The 26,751-nt window shown below is 42.2% G+C and overlaps 1 protein-coding gene across 2 annotated transcripts in view; it reads right to left on the bottom strand.

Annotated features, from left to right (window-relative positions):
* The window catches only part of RRBP1 (ribosome binding protein 1), a 193,657-nt gene that overhangs the window by 27,554 nt on the left and 139,352 nt on the right, over positions 1 to 26,751 (bottom strand). For both annotated transcript variants that reach the window (XM_030196260.1, XM_030196259.1), the window contains exons 10-18: positions 24,773 to 24,819; positions 22,240 to 22,330; positions 20,668 to 20,760; positions 16,723 to 16,815; positions 14,940 to 15,020; positions 10,114 to 10,203; positions 7,372 to 7,464; positions 4,861 to 4,932; positions 3,214 to 3,309 (exon numbers count right to left, since the gene is read on the bottom strand). In XM_030196260.1, coding sequence (XP_030052120.1) covers positions 3,214 to 3,309; positions 4,861 to 4,932; positions 7,372 to 7,464; positions 10,114 to 10,203; positions 14,940 to 15,020; positions 16,723 to 16,815; positions 20,668 to 20,760; positions 22,240 to 22,330; positions 24,773 to 24,819 — 756 coding nt within the window. The remainder of the gene's footprint in view (positions 1 to 3,213; positions 3,310 to 4,860; positions 4,933 to 7,371; positions 7,465 to 10,113; positions 10,204 to 14,939; positions 15,021 to 16,722; positions 16,816 to 20,667; positions 20,761 to 22,239; positions 22,331 to 24,772; positions 24,820 to 26,751) is intronic.

Here is a 26,751-nt window from a genome sequence, read left to right as displayed (position 1 = left end):
TGACGGAGATTACTAAGAAAAGAACAACAATGGATTTTCAGACTTAATACAATGTTTCCGGATTGAATGGCAAAATAGAGTGGATTCACTTTTTCTAAAAAGACTTTTTCTAAAAAGATTTTTCTAAAAAATACTTTTTTCAATGGACTGTTGTTGGTTACAGATTTGAATTTACGGGATTGTCCTTGGTTGATAGTTCTCCATATATATTTTTTCATACATTTTCTCCATATATATTTTTTCATACATGTTCTCCATGTATTTTTGGCAGAATCATTAGACCGAGGGTTCTGAAGCAGCTGTGGCGAAACGGAGGCCAATGTTAACCATGGTTCTAATCACTGAGGAGCCTAAGAGAAGCTAAGTACCTTCTTGAGTTTTTAGTAGATATTTTTCAAACATCTGCAAGCTTAAAGACATACTGAAAAAAAAATATAAAATGTGATTCGTGCTGGAAATTAAAGTTTTGGAGGTTTTTCCGACGATGAAGAAGCCCTAGCCCGTTCACCCGCTTATTTAGGGGGGAAGGAGCTTCTTGAGGTTTTTCCTCAGATTTACAAATGCATAACAGTTTACCTGTATTATAGTTTCCAAGTGTTTGTAATTTTTGAAGATTAGCACAAAACCATTAATTTGAAAAATAGAAAATTGGCCATTTTCCAGCTGCACTAATAATGATCTTAGCACGTGGGAAAGAACCATATAAGGGCGCGCAAAGGCCACTTTTTAGCACAGCTTCGTAAAAGGACATCGTCGTGTGATTGTTGAGCATGACCTTAAGAAGGCTCAACTGCCTAGAAGCAGAGGGATTCAAAGTGAAACCAGCATAGACTCTTAGGGAAACATCTAACCTTTTTTTGCCAAAAAACCGCAAACAACCCCCCCCCCCCCCCACACACACACACACACACATTCACACACACATAGAGCCAAAACGTTTGAACAAATTCTAACATATATACCCATATTCATACCACAAATAGAGGCTTTCTCAAAGAAAATAGAGACACACCAGAGTCTCTTCATGCATTAATTACTTCATACCTCACAGTATAAAAGGCACAGAGGATTCACACTGTGTTGAAACACACAGAGAAACTTCTTCCTTCTCTCCTGGGTCCACCTGGACACATCAGGAAATACACGAATCTTCTCTCCCAAAAAGTAACTGAGGCGGTTTGACATAAATATAATCTAAGTAAAGCTTCCTTATCTTGAAGAAATAGAAAAGAGAAGATTCGTATATATCCTGATGTTTCCAATCTAATCTGAAAGCAGCCTCGAGGCTGATGGTATGTGGTGTCTTAATCATGATTAATGTTAGCTAAGCGTTGAAAGTTAACTATACTCAGTCCATAGAACCACTTCCCAGGTCTCATTTTCAGGATTACCGTATTTTTCGGACTATAACATGCACTTTTCCCCCCGAATTTGTGAGGAAAATGTGGGTGCGTCTTATAGTCCAAATGTAGAGTACCTGTTCGCTGATGTAACTTCCTTTCCGTGAGGGCAGGACACGCTGAGAGGGAAGGGAAGCGACGAGGAGGCAAGCCAGCCTGCCTGCCTGCTGTTTTTACTTACTGCTGGTTCGCCGTGACTTCGGGTATGTTAATTAAAGATTTCAAGGCAGGGAGCACAGTTGCATGAATGGAAAGTCGGGGAGCTGAGGGCGGACAGGCAGGTGGGCGGGTAGGCGGGGGTTTGAACGAATCGCTGGACATGGGGAGGGGAGGAGAATTGCTGGACATGGATGGAGAGGGCAGGGGAGAGAGGAAAATTGTTGGACATGGATGGCAGGAGAGGACAAATTCCACTGCAGAGCCACACAGGTTGTGCAAAACTGCTGTCCCCATACAAGAGTGTTGCACAACCTGTGGTCCTCCAGCAGATCTCTGCCACACTTTTTGCCTCAATATTTTTTTCCTATTTTCCTCCTCTAAAACCTAGGTGCGTCTTATGGTCCGGTGCGTCTTATAGTCTGAAAAATACGGTAATCTAATGTATACAAATTAGCCTGGCTCCAAAAATAAATATATATGCAAGTCATGAATATTCTCCTTGGATATCCTGAAAACCAGTCCTAGCTCAAGATGCCAAGGACTGAGTTTTGGAAAATCTGGTTAAAGGACTTCCATTGCATTCAGCCCTCAGACAAAGCTCTACAATTTTTGTACATGCACAGCAACAGCACAGGCAGCAAGGTGGGTGAGGTTTCCAAGCTCCAACAACCAAAAACAAAGGAAGTACAGAATGGCAACAAACTAAGCAACTCCAAGATGGATATCCTGCTCCTTAAACTCCAGTGGAGTCCCCCTCCAGCTCTTGTGGTGACTTGAGAGTCCTATGTGGTCCTATCCTCACAGATAACAGATGTCATAGGTTTCCTAAGCACAATGTGGAGTAGTAGTCTTGTGGTTAGTGCAGCAAACTTTGATGCAGCGGAACTGGGATTGATTCCCACTGAAGCTCCTTGAGACTCTGGGCAAATCACTTAACCCTCCATTGCCCCAGGTAGAAATAAGTACCTGCATATACTATGTAAACTGCTTTGAATGTAGCTACAAAAACCACAGAAAGGCAGTACATCAAGTCCCATTCCCTTTTCCTTCCCTTTCACAATTCACATACACAGTGTCTGGAAAAAAAAAACAGGACCCCCAACATTTTCCCAAATTACCCAAAAACGTCCTACTGCAGCAGAAACTTCTGCCTGAAAGTCGAGACATTTCCGAGTTCTTTATTTTTCAACAGACTGGAGCTCCAGCAAGTCAAGCTCGCAAAACAGCTGAGCTCCTAATTAATGAAACCCCAGAACTGTTTGAGTCAACAGCTCAATGGCGTTGAAGACTTTGTGAATGTGTCAAGTTTGAAGGAGGTCATTTTGAACACAAATTATAGGAGGTCATTTTGAACACAAATTATAAACCTTGTGACTCTGGGCAAGTCACTTAACCCTCCATTGCCCCATGTAAGCCGCATTGAGCCTGCCATGAGTGGGAAAGCGCGGGGTACAAATGTAAAAAAAAAAAAAACTAAGAAAAAACCCATTACACTAAATGTTTAAGCAATTGCAAAGTATTTTGAAACTATGTAAGGGGTCCTGTTTTTTCTGGATACCGTGTAGATTTCTCTGTCAGTGACAGATGTGTTCATTACTAACTGTGAAAGAATAACATAACATATGTGCTCACACAATTTGCACACCACACTTACAATTTCAACCTCTTTGGAGTAATTCTGGCATTCAGAACTAGCAGAATTCATCTGAGTTTCCAGCTGGGCCTCCATAAGGGAAATGTATTCTTTAAACTAAAAACGGAAAAATGTCATTGTGCAACTGAAACAATACAGAAAAATTTTTCAGGCTGTTTATTTAAAAATCACTCCAAAACATGCCCTCACTGAATAACAAATGTAGTTTTATCCCAGAAATGGACTTTCATAAAACTGTCCATCCTATACATGTAATGCCATTTTGTATCATTCTTGGAGACTGGGTTGAGGCAGGGTCTGGAACTATTTACAAATGCGTGTGTAATTTTAGTCATAAAAAGTATGCATGAGCAACAGTACATATATACAGATAATTTTAATGGGAGAAAAGTGAAAGTATTCGTACACATAAAAACCTAGAAAATGACAACAGATATAGACTATCCCCCCCATATTCAAAACTATTTAACCAGCCAGGAGCTGTTTCTGGCCGGTTAAATAGTGTTTAAGCGCCTAACCATGGATATTCAGCAGGAGATAACTGGCTATCTCCCGCTGAATATCCCAGTTAGCAACTAGCTGCTAAACAGCTATATCGCACGACATAGCCGGCTGAGTGGTCAAAACAGGCCTCTTAAATAGTAGGCCTATCTTTGACCACTAAAAGTTAACTGGTTAGTGCTGAATATCGGCATAGCCGGCTAACCTTTTAGTGGCCAAAATAAACCTGGATATTTTTAATGCCAGTTGCCAAATACCGCCCAGCACTGAATATCTGGGTTTAACATCGGTGGCAGACAGCAAATGCGCTGCCTGCCACCGGCTGAATATTGGGCCCTATATGGATTATCAAGTCTGCCCATCCACACCAACTACTAAGCTCTACAATCTCTTCCTCTCCCTCAGAGATCCTTTGTGCTGGTCCCATGCTTTCTTGAATTCAGATACAGTTCTTATTTCCACTACCTCTGCTGAGAGGCTTTTCCATGCATCCATCACCCTGTCCATAAAGAAGTATTTGCTCAGGTCACTCCTAACCCTGCACTTTTTAGCATTAAATCTTAACCAAATTCTAGATCCATTCTCATGTTAGCCAAACCTTCCAAGGTGTCTACCCCTATTGCAGGTTTTGGTATCATCTACAAAGAGGCAAGCCTTTTCCAACAGCCCTTCTGCAATATCACTTACAAAAATGTTAAAAAGAGATGGACCGAGGCCCAATCCTTGTGGCACACCACTGGTAGCCACGTATAAAATTGCCCTCTCATATACATGCATGAAAGGAGGTGCTATGAAAGCAAAACACCTACTTTTATGCCATACATGTATAAGCATTCCCAGGGGCAGAGAATGGATGATACTGGTACGCGATGAACTTATGTGTGTACCTTTAAAAAATAAATAAAATGCACACATAAACACTGATTCTTATTGGCAAAAACTCAGAAAGATAGTCCTGTCTCAGAGCAGGAATAACTTTGTGCAGCAACTATTTCTACTTTGAAAGTCCTGCAAAGTCCATGGAGTGAAAAGTACATGCACACTTTCACCAGTATGAGCAGTTAAAAAATTATCTGCCACATACCCATGAGATCAAACAGCAATTTTAATTATGGCTATGTACATGGAAAGATTAAGTAGACATGCCTGTTCTGTGGTTTGGAGATCAGACTTTAACTTCTCAACTGTTTCTTCCAGAAATTTCACCTCCAGATGGGACTATGAAAATAAACATTGCAAGAGAAATCATTCAGCGAACGTGAAACCACTTTGAATCCAAAACACTCCCCATTTAAAAGACAGTATCAGAATCCTTTAGAGCTGGTGATAGCCTGTATATTCTTGGATCAATTAAAAGCCAGTTCCACATGGATGGTGAAATCCTACGTTATGGCTTCCTGAACAATTTCATGCACTAGAAACAGGTTTCCCTTCCAGGGATGGAAGAAGGGCTTTGAAATGCGATAGTAGCAATGAATGTAGAAAACACTAGGATGTTAACAAGGATATTTAACAAAATATGTGGGGAGGGGATCTTTTGGTATAACTATCAAAAAATGAGGGATTGGGACAGGTATGGTCAGCCTGGGAAAATGTAATTAGTTCTAATTATGGGAGGGGTTTGATTGTTAGAAGAATGGCCAAGGCAGCAAAAATTTAAGATGCCCTTTTAATAAAGGCCATTAAGCCCTTAACATGTAATTACCACACACAGGTAACCATAGAAATACATTAAAGCATTTTGCAGAATTTTGCTTGTTTGCACATGCTAACCTTATAAAAGATATTTTTAGGAGGGGGCGTATCACGGGCAGACAGTGGGCCTGGAAGTGTTAACCAGCTAGCGCATTATACTTTATGCGCACTAACTGGATACAGAGTTAAAGAAGGAGCACTCAGCACCTCCTAAACAGGAGGCATTAAGTGCTCTCGTGTTAACTCTATGCATGAACTGCGTGTTAATGATAACATTAGCACATGACATGCAATAAAATCTGGGCTTAGCAAAAGGTAAAATCCTTCATTAACATGCATTAAGCCCAGAGTCTAGTGCATTTTATTAAAATAGCCCCTAACTTTATAATTCTACAGATAGTTTTCTTGCTTGTAAATGGCAGATTTCAACTGCTTAACCGCATTGCTGTGCTTGATAGGGTAACATCGCTATGCCATTGAAACTGAGTTTGAAAAGTCGTATTGTTCCTGATTGTATTCTGTATTGTTCCATGATGCAACTGTACCTTCAGAACTGTGTGCAGTTTTGGTTGCTACATCTCAAAAAACAATATAGCTGAATTAGAAAAGGTACAGAGAAGGGCAACCAACATGGTAAATGGGATGAACACTTACGAGGAAAGGCTAAGAGGTTTGAGCTCCTTAGCTTGAAAACAGACAGCTGACCAGAGATATGATAGAGGTCTATAAAATGCTGAGAACAGTTGGATAGGTAAAGTGAATTGGTTGTTTAATCTTTCAAAAAGTACAAAGACTAAGGGACATGCTATGAAGTTACTAAGTATGCCACTTAAATTGGAAAAGAAATATTTTTTCCCTCAGTGCACAATTAAGTTCTGGAATTCATTGCTAGAGAATATGGTAAAAGCAATTAGTGCAGCCAGGTTTAAAAAAGGTTTGGACACGTTCCTGGAGGAAAGGTCCATAAACTGTTATTGACAAGAGAGATCTGGGGGAAGTCACTGCTAATCCCTGAGGGTAAGCAGCATGGAACCTATCTCTTGGGATATGTCAAGTATTTGTGACCTGAACTGGCCACTGTCAGAAACAGGATACTGGGTTTAATGGACCTTTGGTTTGACCCAGTATGGCAATTCTTATGTTCTTAGTTTTCTGGTCACTTCATAAAATGTGTTAAAATCATTCAATTGAGCATTTTAACTTATTTATTTTCATATTTGTATGCCATCCCTCCCAAGCAGCTACGGACTGGTGAACAATTAAAGCAACAAGTAATATGTGACCTACACAGATAATCACTAACTAAAAAGACACCAGTGAGTGACACCAACAAGCAATGACCTTGACATGGAAGCCCACATTTTGCCCGATAATGCACATTCTCAGATTTCATGCTGTGTGTATTTCAGAAGCAAAGCCAGAAGGCAAAGTTTTGATGAGCCCACAGGAAAATGGATGAGCATGAAATGTCCTCTCTGCCTTCCGCCCCCCCTCCTCCCACTCTCTATCCACTCCCTTCCCCTTTGGCCCCCAATCCCAACTCAGCCTCTGAACCAGCAGGGATTCCCATACCACGTCAGGTGAAGACCTCCTCCAATTGTGCCCAGCTCAGCTAGCCTAGCTCAGCTGTCAGTGGCGAAAATCCTGAGCTGATGACACTGGCACGCTGCACATGCTCAGTTTTTGTCTATATGTGAAAACTGAGCAAGTATGCCACAGTGTGAGGCATTAGCAGTTCAGGAACGTAGGACCAGGACAGGTAGCTGAGCTGGGCAACAGGGAGTTCTGGGCACCTTTGAAGGACAGCTGGCGTGGCATGGGAATCTCCACCAGCTACCACATTGGCCTAACCATGGCTATGCCACTGGTGCATTGTCTTACTGCACTCTTGATATTATATTAATTAACTTCATGCCTTGGACCACAATTTACACAAAGATGGCTAAATGTTCTTTCCCATACCTTCTGCAGTTCTTCCTCGGCTGTAGATAATTTAGAATTCCAAACTTGTTCCTCCTCCTCTACGCTCTTCTGGAGATCTTTTAGCATGCCTTCCTAAAATCCACAAAACAAAGTCATGTTAGTAACATAGTAACATAGTAGATGACGGCAGAGAAAGACCTGCACGGTCCATCCAGTCTGGCCAAGAAATGTGCCACTTTTTTGTGAATTCCTTACCTTGATTTATACCTGTCTTTTTCAGGGCACAGACCATACAAGTCTGCCCAGCACTATCCCTGCCTCCCACCATCGGCTCTGGCACAGACCGTATAAGTCTGCCCAGCACTATCCCCGCCTCCCAACCACCAGCCCTGCCTCCCACTACCGGCTCTGTTATCCAATCTCGGCTAGAGAGATCTAGATTCAAGAATTTTAAAATCCCATCATACAGGAATAGTTTACAGTCAGCTACTCTCAGGGGTGGATTAATCCTTTGGTAGGCCCCCACTGTAATACTGATACATTTTAAATTCCCACAAACAGGGCCCCATATGGTTCTGTCTGCACATGAAATCTGGCAGCAGAGAAAATGGTAAAAAATAAGTATAGCTTACCAAACTCCTGAAGATTTAGAGGACAATGAACAGGGAGTGGGGAAAACAGACAGACCCTTTATTCTTCCCCTCCCTCCCTCCCTCCCTCCCTCACACACAACTCCTCTTTCTGCCAGCAGCTGACTTAGCAATTAAAAAAAAAATCTGCCCACTTTCCTTTATAGAACAGATTCCTACAAGGTGCCTTCCGGCGGATGGGGGGAGGGTAATTCTCAAAAGACTGTCTAAAGGTAGACACAGGAATGCTGAGCATTGAACGCAGATCCTATAACGGCAATTGACACACACAACTGCTGTTTTAGCAAGTTTGCAGTTATGCACCTAATCCTAGGCATCAGCATTTATGCCGACCAAACGGTTGGCGTAACTTTAGATATGCTATAACCTGCACACATAAATGTCACACATGCCCCTGACCTCCCCATACCCCCCAAAACAAAGTGGAGGAACGATCAATCCCTAAGTGCATGAGCAACAGAGAAACCGGGGAGTAGGGTAGATTGGCTCTTCCAATGAACTGAGGGAGATGATGGTTCAAAAAGGTGATCTTTATTGGAACCAACTCAACACAGCTGCTGTGTTTTGGCGTCAAAACGCCTGCTTCAGGAGTTTCGTGATGTTTGTTGTTCAGAGAGAGGCAAATTTTGAGATCACATATAAATGAAGTAGATCCAAAGTCCATGGAAACAAATAAAAACTTCTGTCAGCTAAACGTCTCCCTCGGTTCATCTACCCTACCCTACTCCTCGGTTCCTCCCCATACCCCTCCCAGGTCCACGACCCCTTGTAGTTGCATGCTCTGGAATTTGCATCTCAATTTATAGAATACCAACCAGGGGCAGTTATGCTCCTAACTGCTAATGACTGCCAATTAACACCAATTATTGCCAATAATTGGTTGTTAATAACAATTAGCAGCTTGTTAGCTAATTACGTTATGTGCACACCTGCCCTTATTCTATAATTTGTGCATGCAAGTTTGTGTGCTAGTTGCAAATTTGGGCATGCAACTTTATAGAATTAGAGGCAGGTGCCTATTCTAGGCTTCCGGTTATAGAGTTGCCCTGCAAATGGAATTATGAACATACTTCTACCTGCATAGAGTCTGGACAACTTTTTTTAATGTGTAGAAATGACTTAAATTGATCCTCTAGTGGGGAACTTTTAAAAACATGCATGCACAGGGGTAGTTTGAACCGGGTCCGAACCAAGCTATAGCTGTGCCCTTTCTGGCTTGACCACTAATGCCCCAGCCTCACCCACTTCAGCACAACCAATGAGAGAAGATGGTGAGCTGGGATTAATTCTATATTTTTGCCCAGTGCAGCCAAGCTGCTCACACAGCCCTTGGTATGGCACTGGTTTTTACACACAGCCAGAACTGCAGGTATTTTGTACTTGGAAACACTGCACTACCTTTGCACCAGAAAGCAGCACTGTAAAAAAAGAACATGGATTTCAAAATAAAATTCCTATGAGTTGCTTGCTGGCCTCCCATCTTTGTGCTCTGAATAAATGCAGAGCCAAGTTTAAGGAGTGGAGGGGGAGGAGGGCCTTCAGGAATACTGGGAATCAGAGAGCTTATAATAGGTACCATTTTTGGACTTCTCATAAGCACCCCAGTGTAAAATTATTTCACATGCACATTTTTACCTGCTCAAAGTGTGGGCAGTTTCATAACAAGGCATTTCTGCACGTAAGCCATTGTTTTATGTGCACAAGTGGCTTTGAAAATTATCCCCTTAGCTTTTATGAGATTTTAAAATGTTAGGAGATTAACCTGGCTGAATAAAGGTTAAAAAAAAAAACTTCAGTAGCCAGAAAGCCAAAAATAAAACTGGCAGTGTTGAATCATTGCTTTAAGCTTCACATAAAAAAAAACAGTTACACTTTTCACATGGGAACTGCGTAATGTATGTTTAAGAAATAGTAAATAAACAGGATTGCATAAAACACAGATGATGGAAAATATTAAAAGGATGCATTTTGGATAAGAGTTTTAAAAGAAAAACAGTTGTGGAAGTCAACTGTTCTTACATGAGGAATTATCTCCACTGCAAGGACTATATTCTACATTCAACATTTGTCTGATGAGAGACTAGCATCTCTAAAATGTACTGAATAATGTGCAAATCCACAGTGAACACACCGTTTCAGCCAGAATGGTCCTGTACTGATCACATTCAGCTTGTAAAGTGCTCTGCACTTCCTCTGCTTCTTTTAGTCTTAATGACAAATCCTGCACAGATGAAACAAGCAGAAACCAGCATTAAACAATCGCAGGAAAAAATATCTGAGATATAATACACAGTTTGGAAAAGAAACTTTGTATGTGGAAGGTTATTCTCTTTCATTTCTTACTACAAAGTAAGGCTTAGCTTGTCTATCTATTCTCCTTCTCCTTATCTCTGGCTTTATCCTTGCTTCCCCGTCACTAAGGGTGCTTGTCCCGTGCTTCCCTGATTCCAGTTACCAAATTTTGTCCTCCTCAACATCCACTGGCAGGTTCTTCCATACATCCACTACCCAGTCTTATGGAATGGTTACTAGGAATGATTACTGCTTAAACAAATGACCGACTATCTAATGCTTGGACTACTGAAATCCTGACCTCGATGAATAAGTGAAGGATTCCCCCTGAAGCAGAGCAGCTGGCTCGAAACATGATCATGTCAGGTATTGAGAGAGTGGATCTTTGGATTGGAGATAAGTAACAAAAAAAATGAATATAGAGAAAGCTGTTCTGAAGAAGTTCTTTTGTTTATTTTATTTATTAGGATTTATTTACTGCCTTCTTGAAGGAATTCACTCAAGGCATTTTGTGGATGGACTTTGATTAATGGTGGCGTTCCTACTTTAGGAGCCCTTTTACTAAGCTGCAGTAAAATGGGGCCTGCGCTAGCATAGGTGCCTGTTTTTGACATGCGCTGAGGCCCCCTTTTACCGCAGCGGTTAAAAGGCTGTCCATTTTTTATGAAAAGAAATGGCTGTGCAGTAAGTGAACCACTTACTGCACAGCCATTTTGGTGGGGAGCCCTTACTGCCACCCACTGAGATGGCGGTAGGGGCTCCCACGCTAACTCGCTGGTTAAGTTCCAGTGCTACAAAAATTTTAAAAAATCCTGTAGTGTTGGAAATGGCGGGCTGGGGGTGGGAACCACCGCCGGGCTCCTGCAGTAGTTCAAGACTGGCATGTGGCAAACCTGTTGCTATGCACCAACCTTTGAGTAAAGGGTCCCCTTAGTTGCCAGCCAGGGCTTAGCAACCCCCTCCTCCAAACAACGGGGTGTGCAGAGCAAGCGCGCGGCTTTCAGCTCTGCCAGTCCCCTACCCCAGAACAGGAAGTTGATGTCAGAGAGGCAGGGAACCGGCAGAGCCGACAGCCGTGCACCTGCTATGCTTACACCCTTGCTGCCTGCACCCGGGGCGAACCGCCCCCTTCGCCCTGCCCTTGGTACGCTAGAGTTGATTAATGCATGCTCAATATGGAATATGAGTTTTGAGACTCGACCAATGATAAAAATACTAAAAAGGCAATTATATAAGCTGGAGTCTTAAATCTACGTTACAGAATGGTAGCACTTATGTGCATGATTGGTAGTAATAAGTGGAAGTTACAGGCGTTTTTCTGAAACTGACACATGTAAGTTGCTTAGGACTGGATTCAGTAAATGGTGCTGAAAATTTGGCACCCAAAAACGTGATTCTATAAAGGGTGTGCACAATTTATAGAATCATGCTTAGTACAGACTCTGTGCCAAACGTTTGCATTCCATGCCTGGTAAAACCAGGTGTAAATTCTTGCACCGAATTTGGGCACGCTCAGGCTGTATCCTGTAAATCCACACACAACTTTCTGGAACTCCCCCCTTTTCAGATACGCATCATAAACAATTACCGAGGTGGAAACAGCGAGCGATGCCCCCCCCCCCCAAAAAAAAAAAACAGATGCAAATAAGTTGCTCGCAAAATCAGCGAGCAGCTTGGTAGGAAGGAAGCCAATCAGTCAGCTGAACATGCACAGAATAGCAAATCACTCAGCGTGGCTGCTATGCACATGCTCAGAGCAGCATGTGCTACGTCGGCTTTCATACATGCATACAAGTTGTGTGTATGAAAGCAGTGTAGCTTTTTTTTTTCTCAAACTTACCAGCGGCACAAGTGCTTTTCACAGGAAGCTCTACAAAGCAATGATGGCAGCAAGCCTGATTTCTGGAGAGATGTGCTCTCCCCCTTCCCGGAAGCATGGAGCTGTCTCCTGTGCCCGAAACTGGTGCCCTTCCTCAGCAGGAATGAGCTGCCCAAGATAATCACAGATCTGCACCACGAGGAGTTGACTACACCGCAAAGAAGCGGCCGTCATGCAATGACGGCTCCTGACCACCCATAAAAATGTCATCCTAAAGATGGGTAGTCCTTTCTCTGCATCACTTGGAAAATGGCTGTGCATCATTCGGAATGCACATTTGAATAGTAATTAGCTCAGTAAAATAAATTAAAACAACTTTGCATACAATTCTCGCTGGCTGCTACTGTGACAGAAAAAAAGCCCGCAGAACCTCTCTGTGCATGTCTTGTTGAACTCTATGCTCGCTAAACCGGCTAGAACCAGTAAAAAAAGCACATTGCTGGCTCGGTAAGTTTTGCGCATCTGGGCCTTAAAGAATACTATTAGTTGTGTATGTTGCATGTTCCACTTAGCCCCGTCAACTTCTTGTTGTGCCTTCACTCCTTAAGGTCCGCTCACACATTGCAAGAACTGCTTCATTTTCAGTCGTTTCACCTACCCTAATGGAATGACATCCCTCTATACCTAAGCACTTAGCTTTCAAATTTAAGGCCATTCTCAAAGCCCACTTTTTTTCATAAGCATTGCCTTCTGCTCCCCAATGTTTATAATTCTCCTTTCCCCACGACCCCCTACAGCAACTGTTTTCTGCAAAATTATGTCTAGTCTCTGTTTTCACTCCCCCCCCCCCCACCTTATGTTCTTTCCACCCACTTTTTCATTTTAATTGACTCTTCTCTCTCTTGGGTTTTTATTAGCTCCCCCATATAATTTACATTTTTACCGTTTGTTTCTATTTCACATTTCTAATCCTTCACTGAATTCAATTTGGTGAACTGCTTAGATATTCTTCTTATTATTTGTGGTATATTAAATAAAGCTGAACTGTGAACTACAAACTACATTAGCCATTGTTGGCCCACTTAACTTTTAATATGTCAAAACAGCTTTGAACTAGTATTCTGTACTACTACTACTACAAATCATTTCTATACGGCTTAGGCATGCCCAGAGTCCTCTCCTGACCGCTTAAATCACTTTCAGCCACCTAAGTGGGGATATTCAGCAGCACTTAACCAGAGAGTGCAACTGAATATCCCCTGAGACCGCCCAACTAAAAAGTGAACAGGTGAGGGGCGGTGCTGGGGGTGGCACTAGGGAGAAGCCCCAAGTTATGCAGGTGCCACTTAGCTATGAGGGTGCCAGTTCTGAATATTGGGCCAGCACCCGCATAACTTTTTTTTTCTTTAACAAAAAAAAAAAGCCCAGAACCCCCTCCCCCAACAATGTCACCTCTTTTCCTCACCCCTCCACCCAAATCGCATCAAGATAACTCCCCCCCCCCCCCCCAGAACACACCCTGCACCCCAAGCCGTGCAGGTAGGCCCCCGAGCCTAACTGTACCCCTGGTAGTCCAGCGGGGTCATTGTGGGCAGAAATGCGGTCCCCTCACCCCTGCCCCTTGTGGCACCAGTCTAAAATGGCTGCCACGACCTCTCGCTGTACTTTATTAAGCGAAGTTTACAGAATAGCGTTAAGCACGTTTTTTTGGCAATATATATAGAATTCCCTCCTATATGTAGGTTTTGTGTGAAATTTGTTTTTGTGTTTTTGAATTTATAAGCACTTATTTTCACCTTTAGGAACTTTTTGGTAACCTTTACAAAATAGGAATTAAAAAGGTACACTAGCCACATTTTATTTAGGCACCCTGTTATACAATACAGTATTCCCCTTTGCAATCTCCCATACTAATCTGAAGGCAGGAAGATCAGTGGATGTCAGACTCGCCCAAAGGTCTTCCCAATTGGAGATCTGCCATTAAATGGAAGGAGCCAGAGAACCACAGCTGCTTCAGAACAGAAGCTTTTTCAGAAATTTGGGCAAAGGAAAATTATTGGCTATACACAGTGCATAATCTGTAGACAAAAAAGGAAACTGAACTGTGGAGCCGAGGGGGGGGGAGGGGGCAGGAGCAACAGGAGAAGAGGGCTGGATTAGAGAGTGGAGTGACTGTTCCCTGGTCCAATCCAAGCTCAACCCTTCCCCTCCTCTTCCCTATAGGCAAACAGGAAGGAAGGAAGGAAGGAAGGAAGGGAGGACCCCCCCCCCCCCCCCCCCCCCCGCTGCTCTGAAAGAAGTGGAAGAACTATTAAGCCCGAGGTTATACCAGATTAATGAATGTTGCTAATTGAACAGATTTGTTTTAATAAATGTGCTCATATCTAAAGGACAAGGGTAAATATAGGAAAAAATTCATAGAGGGAAACATGGAAAAAGTTTGTTAATACACTTTGCAAAGCCAAAAGTAAAATCTAAAGCTAACTGATTTGTCCGAGTGTCTCACAGTAATACAGTTTGACCAGCACACTGCACATAATGGGATCTATGAAACTGAGGTAGTGACCAGATTAAATTCTGGCTGTAGCAGTAAATCATATTCAGTGCTGTTTAGCAGCTGAATATTGCCATTATCTGGATAATCCTTAAACCCTCTCTCACATCACCTGCCGAAACCCGGAAGGCAAATATACGGATAGTACTGAGCCATTTACCAATTTAAACAGCCCAATATTATCACTATATTTTCTGAAAAGACAGAGTTTAAGGATTATGTGTTGGCCTCCTAACAGCTGACACATAATTCCCCATGAATATTGGCCCTCATGTTGTTGAATGTTACTTACAGAAGTCTCTGTTTTAGTGTTCTGCTGGTTTAGTGTTTTCAAGATCTTTTCTCCGAACTCCTGCAACCACTCACTGTATACCTGGGATTAAAACATGCAAATAAGCGCATTGTCATTAAAATTGCAGAGCTGACTATCGACAAATGAAAGGGCTTGAAATGCCAAGCAAGCCACGGCTCCCACAGGAAGGCCCAAAGACCAACCCACCAGTTTCCCATGGGTCAGAGCTAATAGATACACAGGATGAATGAATATCTTTCATGGTATCAAGATGCACTGCCCAGTGTTCAGTGCCCAGTAATTTAGCAGTGGTGATATTCAGACCACTAACCACTTAAGTAAGCGGCTAAAGTTAAGACAGCATAAAGGCTGTCCTAACTTTAGCTGTGGAGCTAACTGAGCCTGGTCTGAATACTGGCTGTGCTCAGTTAACTTCTAGGTAGCAGCAAGAGGGGCTTTGGGTGCCCCCCATCCTGATCCCCCTTCCTCCCCCCTGAAGATAATGATCAACCCGGCTCGATCCCCCTCCAAAAGGCAATAATCAGCTCATCATGATTCCCCTCCTTCTCCCCCCCCCCCAAAGGAAATAAGTTGCCCGGCCCGAACCTCCAACCCCACCAGTTCCCCAGGCGTACCTGAAATCTCCCTAGTGGTCTAGGAAGTCCCAAGAGCAGGAGTGATGGCACTTGCTCCTGCCCTTCGCAGGTCTGGGCTCAAAATGGACGCTGCAACCCCTAGCAGCATTCTTGCAGTACTACTGAACTGCCACTACAGGTCGCTGAAGCTATTTTGAAAGGGCAGCTGTGACGGGAAGGAGCGGGGGTGGGGACTCAGGTCAAGCTGATCATTGCCTTTGGGTGGAGGGGGGATCAGGATGAGCTGATCATTGCTTTGAGGGGAAGAAGAAGAATCGGTTCAAGTCAATCATTGCCTTCAGGAGGGAGTGGGATCGGAGGTGCTGAGGCACCTGATTATCCTTATGTGGGTTCCAGCCAATATTCAGCCAGGGAACTCATTAAGAGTCTTATGCAGATCCCAGCTGAATATTGGCCAGGACCCACATAAGATCAAGCAGCTAGCACCTGGGACGGCCCAACCATTTGGCCACCTGAGGTGGGGGCCTCAGGCGGCACTCTTCAAGAGCAGCACTCTTCAGGGGCGGCATTTCCCCACTCTTTGGGGAGCAACCATCCCATTTGCGGCATTTACCTGTTTCATTACATTCCAAACCCAGCAGCGATTCCCATACACTACCCTGCCACTGGCACCCACCTCTTCCCTTTACTGCAGCTGCCTCTCTGATGTAATTTCCTGTTTCGTGAGAGGCTCAGGCAGCCGCAGAGGCGGGTGCCGGTTGCAGAGCAGCGTATGGGAATCGCTGCCACTGCCGGGTTTGGAATGTGACAAAACAGGTAAGCGCATCTCAGCCCGGGGGATGCGCAATCTCAGCCTGGGGGGGGGGGCAGCATCTTAGCTCTACCTTAAGCGGCATCTTGCCTTAGGCAGGCACTGGCTAACACATTTAAAATTAGTCAGGATATTCAATGCTGGTGCCTGAAAATGGCCCAGCATTGAATACCTGCAGCAGTCAGTGTTTAAATAAAACAGACCGCTATGGACTGAGTACTGACTGGATGAACTCTAATATTGTCATGAAACAGCATGATGATGCGATGTATTCCACCAATTCTATATGAGAAATTATCCATTTGGTTAACAGAGACTAGGGCTGCTTCACACACACTTTGTGAAAAAGAGCTGTAATACATGATTTTTACTGTACCTCTTGTGGTATCACTGTGACCTGTGGAAAGAGAGACTGTAACATTTCCTTAGTTTGTGTCTCCACTGCATTCAACTGATGAGCTGCTTCTTCCTGCAGAAAGAAAAACGATTCAAAATCATGCTATTGTACCTTACAGTGTGTTGCTAGCAGTCAATATACGGCCTGATATGGATAAGTGCCCTATCCGAGCCTTATACATAACTTTTCAGATTGACTTGATACAATCTGGATAGCTCCGCCTAACTCTGCGGATAATTGGCAAAATTCATTTGCAATTCAGATAGCTATATGGATAAAGTTAGGTCAGAAAAAAGAGCATCCTAATTTAAACCACACAGCTATCCGGATAGCCGCTAAAGATGGCCACTGTTGCCCTCATTCTCTACAAGGTCACCTAAATTTGAACACCATCCCCTGGATTCCATAAACGGCGACTACAGTTCCATGCGCAAATTGGCACACATAGCCGATTTTTGCGTGGAACTGAATTGGGTAACCAGCCAATCAGTGCCGATAATTGGATCCTAACAAGTAATTATCGGTACCAATTGGCACTAATTAGTGTTTATGGGCATCGCTCAATAAGCATATTCTATAAAGCAATGTGCATAAATTGGACTGCATGGATCTCAAAAGGGGGCGTGGCCACAGGAGGGGCATGGGTGGATCATAGGCATTCCAAAAATTTATGCGCAGTTATAGACTATGCCCGATCCGTGCATAAATTATTCAAGTGCTTCTACACCAGGTTTCAGTTGGCGAAAATGGCCACTACTAAATTTAGTCGCAGGGAAGGGCGCTACGCATTTTCTATAAATGGCACCTAACTTTAGGCAAGGTTTATAGAATAGCACTGTGCATTTAGTTGTGACGCTGATTTTTTTAGGCACCATATATAAAATCTAGTCCCATATACATGCTTAAATTTAGAGAATACTGCCATTCTCACAGGTAAGAGTAGACGTATGCACATAAAAGGCAGTAGTGTGCCTAACCACTATTCTGTATTTATGCATTCAAATGGCTTAGCACGTAAATGTTGGGTAGATTTCTACGGTCTGTGCCCTCAAAAAGGCAAGAAGAGCTCAAAACTCAGTGTGGATATGTTGGGCAGACTGGATGGACCATGTAAGTCTTTGTCTGTCATTCTATATATGGCACCAAATGTTAGACATTAAGGGATCCTTTTACTAAGGTGCGGCAAAAAACGGCCTGCGGTAGTGTGGGCACATGTATTTGGCGTGCGCCGGGCCAGTTTTTACTGTGTCTGGGAAAAAGGGCTCTTTTTTCAATGGGCCAGGAAAAGGGCCTGCGATAAAACTGAAACCAGCGCACGCACCTATTTACAACCTGAGCCCTTTATGCCACCCATTGATCTAGCGTTAAGGGTTCATGTGCTACATGCGCGGTGACCCGTCGGCATGCACCACCTGCCAATTAATGCCGGAAACGCCACGCGCGGCAGGAAATAAAAATAATAATTTTAAAGGGAATGATGGTTTGAATATGAAAGAATGAACAGGATGAATGAATCACGTGTGAAATATTGGGAAAGCGAGCACGAGCACACCACACCCCAAAGGAAAGTATAACATGGAGTAGGTCATATGTATTTCGATTTTCTCTAGCACTTTCATCTTTAAGACTGAACCATATAAGATCAGCGCCTCAGTTATAGTGTGGTGTTTAACTTATTTGATATGCAGCCTGGGTAAGAACAAGTTACCTAATTAATTATACACATTTGATTGTAACATTTATGTATGAATATATGGTTAAATTACTTATTTGAAAGGGTTTAATAAGCCTGTCAATATTTAAAAAGGTCCAGGTTGACCTAGATGTATGTACATACACTATATAAAAAGGTGGAACATTTAATGTGCTATGATGGTTCCCTTGTGACACTACCGCATATTCCTTTTGGGATATAATGGTTGGAATGGGTATGGACTGAGCACATTAATACACAATTTAAAATTTTACTTTTCGGATCTCTGTATAGAGATGATAGTGATGATTTTTGTAAATTTATTTTGAGATTTATTAGTGAGTTAAAATTTAATGCCAAGAAGTTCAGAGTGATGCATTTGGGGTGTAGAAAACCAAAAGAGAGATACCGAATAGGAGGGGAGAGATTAGCAAGCTCGACTCAGGAGAGAGACCTTGGGGTGTTGGTGTCGGAGGATATGAAGGTGAAGAAACAATGTGACAAGGCAACGGCTGTGACTAGAAGGATGCTAGGCTGCACAGAGAGGGGTATAACCAGCAGAAGAAAGGAGGTGTTGATGCCCCCTCTACAAGTCATTGGTGAGGCCCCACTTGGAGTATTGTGTTCAGTTTTGGAGGCCGTATCTGGCTAAAGATGTAAAAAGACTGGAAGCAGTGCAAAGAAAAGCTACGAAAATGGTATGGGATTTGCGCTGCAAACCGTACGAGGAGAGACTTGCCGACCTGAACATGTATACCTTGGAGGAAAGGAGAAACAGGGGTGACATGATACAGACGTTCAAACATTTGAAAGTATCAATCCGCATACAAACCTTTTCTGGAGACAGGAAGGTGGTAGAACTAGAGAACATGAATTGAGGGTGCAGGGAGGCAGACTCAGGAGTAATGTCAGGAAGTATTTTTTCATGGAGAGGGTGGTGGATACGTGGAATGCCCTCCCGCGGGAGTTGGTGGAGATGAAAACGGTAATGGAATTCAAACATGCGTGGAATAACCACAAAGGAATCTTGTTTAGAAGGAATGGATCTATGGAATCTTAGCGGACATTGGGTGGCAACGCCAGTATTTGGAGAATTAAACCGGTGCAGGGCAGACTTCTACGGTCTGTGCCCTGAGAAAGGCAGGGGCAAAATCAAACTCGGATACACATACAAAGTATTACATACCATGTAAAATGAGTTTATCTTGTTGGGCAGACTGGATGGACCATTCAGGTCTTTATCTGCCATCATTTACTATGTTACTATGTTAGATCGTATTCTGTAACGATCCATGTGTAAATCTTAATGTGCGTAAATTTTGGGGGTGTGGTTAGGGGCATTCCGGGGGCGTTCCATTATAGAATTCAGCTGAACCACCCCTAATTTAGGCGCTGGCATTTACACCAGCTTTTAGCTGCACCCTTTATAGAATAGCGCTCAGCTCGTAAAGTTTTTGGTGCTGATTTTTAGGCACCACGTATAAAATTTACCCCTTTGTGCATACATGCCACATTTAAGAGCAACCATTTATACCAGCCACAGACCTGGAGTAAATGTGGGCCTGCATTTAAGCACCCCTTTACACCTGTATTCCTTAAGGATGCTTACATGCATAGAATAGGCTTGCAGCCCATGGAAATTTGGGGCCCCTTTTACCAAGCTGCTGCAAAAGGGGCCTGTGCTGGTGTCAGCACGTGTTTTTCACGTGCACCGAGGCTCCCTTTTACCATAGTGGGTAAAAGGGAAGTCTCTCTTTCTTGCAGGAAATGGCCATGCAGCAAGTAAAGCACTTGCCGCATTGCCATTTTGGGGGCGGAGCTCTTATCGCCACCCATTGAGGTGGCAGTAAGGGCTCTTGCATTAACCCAGCAGTAATCAGGCAGCGCGCGGCACTGCCCGATTACCGCCGGGTACACTCCAGCGCTACAGATATGACAGCACGCTAGGGGTGGGTAGTACCGCCAGGTTGCTGCGGTAGCCCAGCAGTACTTCCTGTTTAGCGAGCGGTAAGCCCGTGTTGGGCTTACTGACGCTTTGTAATAGGGGCCTTTGGTGCCTAAAGTTTGGCAACCTGTTACAGAATTGCCTCCTTACTGTAAAGTTCACCACTGAATATGTATACTCAGCACCTCTGCTTTTGCGGATAGCAGCACTGAAGATATCTGGACAATTTATATGCCTTGACTCAATACATTTTGCAGACATGAGTTTCACAAACAAAACAGCACACCTGAATTTTCGTGAAGGAAGTCAATTTCTCCTCACATGATTTCTCAGCTAAACGCAATGCCTCCATAGCTTGCCAATTTTTTTCACGAAGATCCTGTTGAAAATAAGGGATTTTCTTTTCATGAAAAACATAGGGATCATTGAGAAAATAAAGAAAGTGGCTGTCATCAGGGTATGTGTGAGTGTGTGTGTGAGTGTGAATGTGTGCAAGTGTAAGTGTATGAGTGTGTGCATGTGTGGTTGTTATCTACTAGGGCATATAGGAAGTAAATTGGACATCTATGTCGGGAGGTTAACAATTTTCTAGCTATTTCATAAAAGGCCTGCTGAAAGCGAATCCACTCCAAAAATGCTCCAATACATTTCTGTAAAAGAAACAGTTCCAACAGCTGTACCCTTCAGCCCCTGATTAACTGTAACATTGTAATTAAGGAACTGTATCTTTTAAACTGCCCTCCCCTCTTATTTCCTATCCCAACCACAAACACACAGAAAGCCAACATGGATACTGAAACACATATGCAAGCAAACACAAGTCGGGAGGGGGACCACAAAAGTAAGGTAGTGTGACACTAATGGTTTTTTGAGTATGTGGGTTTGTCACTAATTTTCTTTCACTTTTCTGCCACCCAAGGCATCTGCCTAATGTCTTATCCAGCCCTGGCTCTCCATCATGGTTAGGACAAGATATACTTGAGTACAACGAATGAGCTCTTGCACCTTATTGCATTTATGGCAGATTCCCCTTGAGATGTCATCTTGGACACTGAATGGAGTCCTGTACCTTGGTCACACCATTACTTCTTAAATTTTGCCCTTAGATGGAAATTTTTTCGGAACAGATGGACAAGGTCCGTTGATAGATTTGTTTTAGGGGAGAGTTGCGAGTTCTACCTTCTGGAGGGAGCAAACCCCTTTGCTAATCAGTCACCATATACAGAATCTGGGAGAATGTGACTTACAAGTGATTCCCTTTTGAGGAATCTTTGCCAAATCGATTAAATAAAGAGATAAGCTGGTAATATCTCCACGGGACAATTACACTGAAACTGCTGTTGCTGTGTAGAGAAGGATGGGAGAGTCTTGTTCAGCGACTGTGCAGTGGAAGCTTTCAGAGATTTAGCACAGACCTAGACATCTGCACAAAAGGACATTGCATACAGTCATGGTGAGTACTATGATGATGAGAAACGCTCTGCTGTCCATGCACAGGGCCACTGCAGTGAGAATACACAAGGTACGAGAAAGCTAACCATGCAGAAGTCATCATCTGATCGCATTCCACGCAAACTTGTGCAAGAGAAGCATCAACTGACTTGAGAATCTCCAGATCAGTGGAGCAAGTAGGAGTAAACTCCATATAATGCTCCTCTGTCTCCAGACCTCTCAGGCCTCTGCACAGGTGGGAGTTATTTGCTTGAGGCTGCACTCCGAGCTAAGTAGAAATGGATGAGATGCTCACTTGGTTTGGGTAGTCTGGTGTAGTACCTTAGCAACATGGGATAATTTTAGAAGACAAGGAATTTAAAGAAGAAAATATGGTTTGTTTGTTTTTTTAAATATAATTGCTTACATTGTTTTTAATCCTTTGCTGTTCAGTGGAATCTTTCAGGACCATCACTTCTTTTTCCAGTAAGGAGACCCGAGAGTCCTTCTCCTCCAACCTGAAAAGGATGAAGGTGCTACAGTGATTTCATCGCCATCTCCAGTGCAAAAGTTATTCCAGTTCTACCCCATCATTTGTCACCATCTGAAAACATCGGGCTACTTCTATTCATAAGTACAAAGCAATGTTTGCACTGCAGTGAATCTGTCCCATAATGTGTTGGAAAAGAAACCCAAAAACTGATCTCTCTGATACAACTCAATTGTTCCTCTCTACAGCCTTGGTTCTACTGAAAGAAATCATGGCTGTTATGTAAAGATATGTACAGGGAACGGACTTCACAAGTATTATTGGCACATTAAGGCAACAAGTCTATAACTGGGTGCTTCCATTTAGATACCTCAATGCCACATGGCGAGATCTGGTGCCCAGATTCCATTATAGAATACCAGTGTAACCCAATATCTGTACACCTTGCACTACCATGCCAGCCATAGACCTAGGGGCATCTAAACGCTGCAAGGGCACACATAACTTACAGAATTCTGTAAGTTACATTCATAAGTGGGAGCTATGCCTTGTCTATGTCCCGCCCATGCTCTGCTCATTTGTACACTATCTTTGCAAATACACACTATGGGCTAGACTGTATATATGGCACTGAAAAAAATACACCTAGGCGTATTCTATAAACTACACCTAAAGTCAGGAGAAGTTTCTAGAATAACACCTACTACTTGTCCACATAACTAAATTTAGCCATAGGCATTTACGCCAACTAAAACTTGGTGTAAATGTCCTCAACTAAGTTAGGTGCAGACCCCAGATTCTAAGTAGTGCACTTAGATTTATGCGCCAAAAGTGGCAGGGATTTTATAACACCACACGTAACTTAATTGGCTTAAATGAGCGTTGATAACAGCAATTAAGCAATAATGAGCACTAATTGGCACTGATTAGAATTTAGGCACACAACTCACTAAGTGTTTTCTGTAATGATGTGCGCCAAACTTCTAACGCACGCAGGCAAAAAGGGGCATGGTTATGGGTGTGGAAATGGGTGTTTTGTGGGAGTTCCAAAATTTAGGCGCCTAGTTATAGAATATGGTCCAGTGCGCCTAAATCTACGCACCGGGATTTACACCGTGTTTTAGTTGTTGTAAATGAGTGCGCGCAGATTTAGGCACTGAAATATCAACTAAGCTTATTTTATAATCGGCACCTAAATCTAGGTGCCAATTATAGAATACGCTTAGTTGGCACTGATTTCAGCGCCGATTTTTTAGGCACCATATACAGAATCTCCCCCAGAGCAGGTGTATTCTATAACAGCGCGTATAGTTTTTAGAAGCACCCATGATCCGGCCATGGCCACGCCCCCTTTTCAAATCTGCATCTTAGAATTTACGTGCATCACTTTACAGAATATGCTTAGTACACTGTGCACGTAAATTCTAATTAAAGCCAATTAATGTCAATAATTGTTTGTGAAGTGGCAATTATTGATGCTGACTGGCTTAAGATAATTAAGTTGCGTATGCAAATCAGAATATGACCCCTAATTCTATAAAAATAACCAAAAATTTGCACACACAATTTATTTGAACAACAAGCCAATTAGTGCCAATAACTGGCTTGTTAACAAGCAATTATTGGAACTAATTAAATTTGTTAGTTAAGTACATAACGCTATGTGTGGAATCCACACCTAAATTTTATGCGTGGCCCAAAAAATGGGGGTGCCAAAATGGGAGGGTCATAAGGTTTTGGGACAAAATGAAGATAGGGTTTTGAGTTATGCGCATAATTGGGGCACCGCACGTAAGAAGGCCTAACCCCCTGACCCAAATTAACTTTCTACTTCCTGCGACACAGCAAAACTATGGACTGTATTGGACTTTTATAACCACCCCCTCTTTATTTCTTTGTTGCTTTTATTTATGTTTCATATATGCCTACTACTATATTGTGTATTTGTATTTTACCGAACCAGAGCCTGCCTCTACGGTATTGTGTAAGCCACATTGAGACTGCAACTAAGTGGGAAAATGTGGGGTGTTAAATAAATAAATAAATAAAAATAATTGGGACTCCGCACGTAAGTTAGGCATGGGCATTTGCACCACTTTTCAATGGTGCAAATGGTGGCGCTTTAATTTTAAGCAGGACCCCAGTGCCTAAACGCTATTCTATACACTGTGCCTAACTTTAAGTGTGGATTATAGAATAGCGCTTTTTTTGGCACCATATATAGAATTTACCCCTATATCACTTACATGCACCCTTACAGAATAGCCACTTAGGTGCCCTGCTGGCACACTGGTGAGAAAGTGAACACTTATGCTCTTAAGTGTTAGCATTCTGTAAATTTACATGTGGAATGGATACATAAATGCAGGCACGCAGGTCTAGAATTCCCCTTTTCTTTTCTCAAACATTCAACCTAGATTGCCCAAACAGAGAGCACTGTCCATTCCCTGATTAATTTCATCCTTCTCACCTTGCGTGGAGCTGAGTAATTTCTGCTTCTTTTGCTTCTTTAGCTGCCTGAAATTGAAAAATCCAAATAAATATTTGTCCTGACAGTGTGACAAGCTACAATTCTTATGGTGTAATCAGTGAAATATCATGTTATGTGACAGTTTAAACAAGCAAACTGTCTAGTCAGGCCAGATCTATTGCCTGGCCACAGTGCTGGACTGTAATGCATGATTCAACATGGACCATTCCCTTCTTTTATATAAATTATATAAATTTATATAAATTCTTTTATATAAAGACAAGATTTAATTTACATAGACATCACATGAAAAATGCCAGTGCCAGCCAGGATTCCACTCCTGTGGGGCAGCACTTTACAAAACCAGAACACTGTACCAGTGATTTCATAGTAAGAATCCTGAAAGGTAACTTTAAAACAGTACAGGAATGAAGACCTTTGAAGTCAGAATGATTAAATATTTTGACACCCACCAGACAGGACTTAACAAAGATCTGGGTTTTCTAGCCCATTATAAAACATAAAGTTGTATTGCTCTGTTTGTCACCCTCCTCTCACCTATTCACCCCATCCTGTTAGACAGTCACTGAAATGCTTTGATGTTCCCATGCATATGTCCTGGTCTCCCCCCTATCCACCCCATCCTGTTAGACTGTCACTGAAATGCTTTGATGTCTCACTTATATATATATATACTGTCATCTACCAACACTTGCTTATTTCCGATCTGATGAAGATGGGCAACCTTCGAAAGCTAATCAAGAAATGTATTAAGTTATGTCCAATAAAAAAAGGTATCATCTTATTTTTTTTTCCATATTTTATTTTGTTTTATTTCTATTGATTACCTTTAAAAGTGGACTAACACGGCTACCACACCTCTCTATATAAGTTGGAGAATTTAGGGATCACAGGGATGGTACTGGATTGGTTCAGAGGCTTTTTGACTAGTAGATCGTATAGAGTACAATCACAGGTTGAATTGTCCACAAGTCGGAGTAACCCTTGTGGTGTTATGTAGGGTTCTCCACTTTCTCCTGTATTATTTAGCATCTTCATGTGATCTCTAAGCCTTTTATTAGAGAAACATGGCCTCATTCATTATATCTGTGCTGATGATATTTCAATACTAATTCCTATACAATCGATCTCTGATTTAGATAATACAAATAATCATATATGCATGAAACGGGTGGAAAGATGGATGCAGAATCATAAGCTAAAGCTTAATTCAGAGAAAACTAAAATTTTGTGTTTTAATTACCATCCAGATTTAAATCCTTTAACTACTATAATTAATAACACAGTTTTTACTCTTTCCCCATTCATTAAAAATTTGAGTGTTTATTTAGATTGTTCTATTTCATTAGAATTTCATATAAACTCAGTTATAAAAAATGTTTTTTATGATGAAAAAATTGTGTTTTATAAGGAAATTTTTTGATTTGGCTCAGTTTGAATGGTTGGTTCATTCATTGATACTTTCATCTCTTGATTATTGTAATGTAGTGTACTTGAGCAGTACCAAACATTGATTTAAAAAACTTCAGACTGTGCAGAATACAGTGGTCAGGTTGATATATGGTCTTTCCAGATATGACAGTGTTTCCTCTCTTTACAATAGATTACATTGGTTGCCTACAAAGGCTTGGGTAAATTTAAAATTTGCGTGCTTTCTTTATAAAACATTGTATGGTCAAATTCCTAGCTATTAACTCGTTTCTGTTTTGTCTCAATTCAAAGAGCCAGGAGAGGTGATATTAATGTGGTTTTTTTAAAAAACTTTTCCATCAACTAGAGGGATAAGGAGATTTTCAATTTTTGATAGACTGTTGGCTGTTCAAGCAGCACATCTATGGAAGGATCTTGTAGTACAACTTTCTTTTTCTCATTCGTATCTATCCTTTAGAAAAAGTCTAAAGACTATATTCTGTTTAGAAAATGTACTTCTTGATTATGATCTTTTGATAATAATATCC

The sequence above is a fragment of the Microcaecilia unicolor genome, chromosome 3, assembly GCF_901765095.1.
Source record: "Microcaecilia unicolor chromosome 3, aMicUni1.1, whole genome shotgun sequence".
NCBI lineage: Eukaryota > Metazoa > Chordata > Amphibia > Gymnophiona > Siphonopidae > Microcaecilia > Microcaecilia unicolor.
This window is presented reverse-complemented; position numbering and strand designations above follow the sequence as displayed.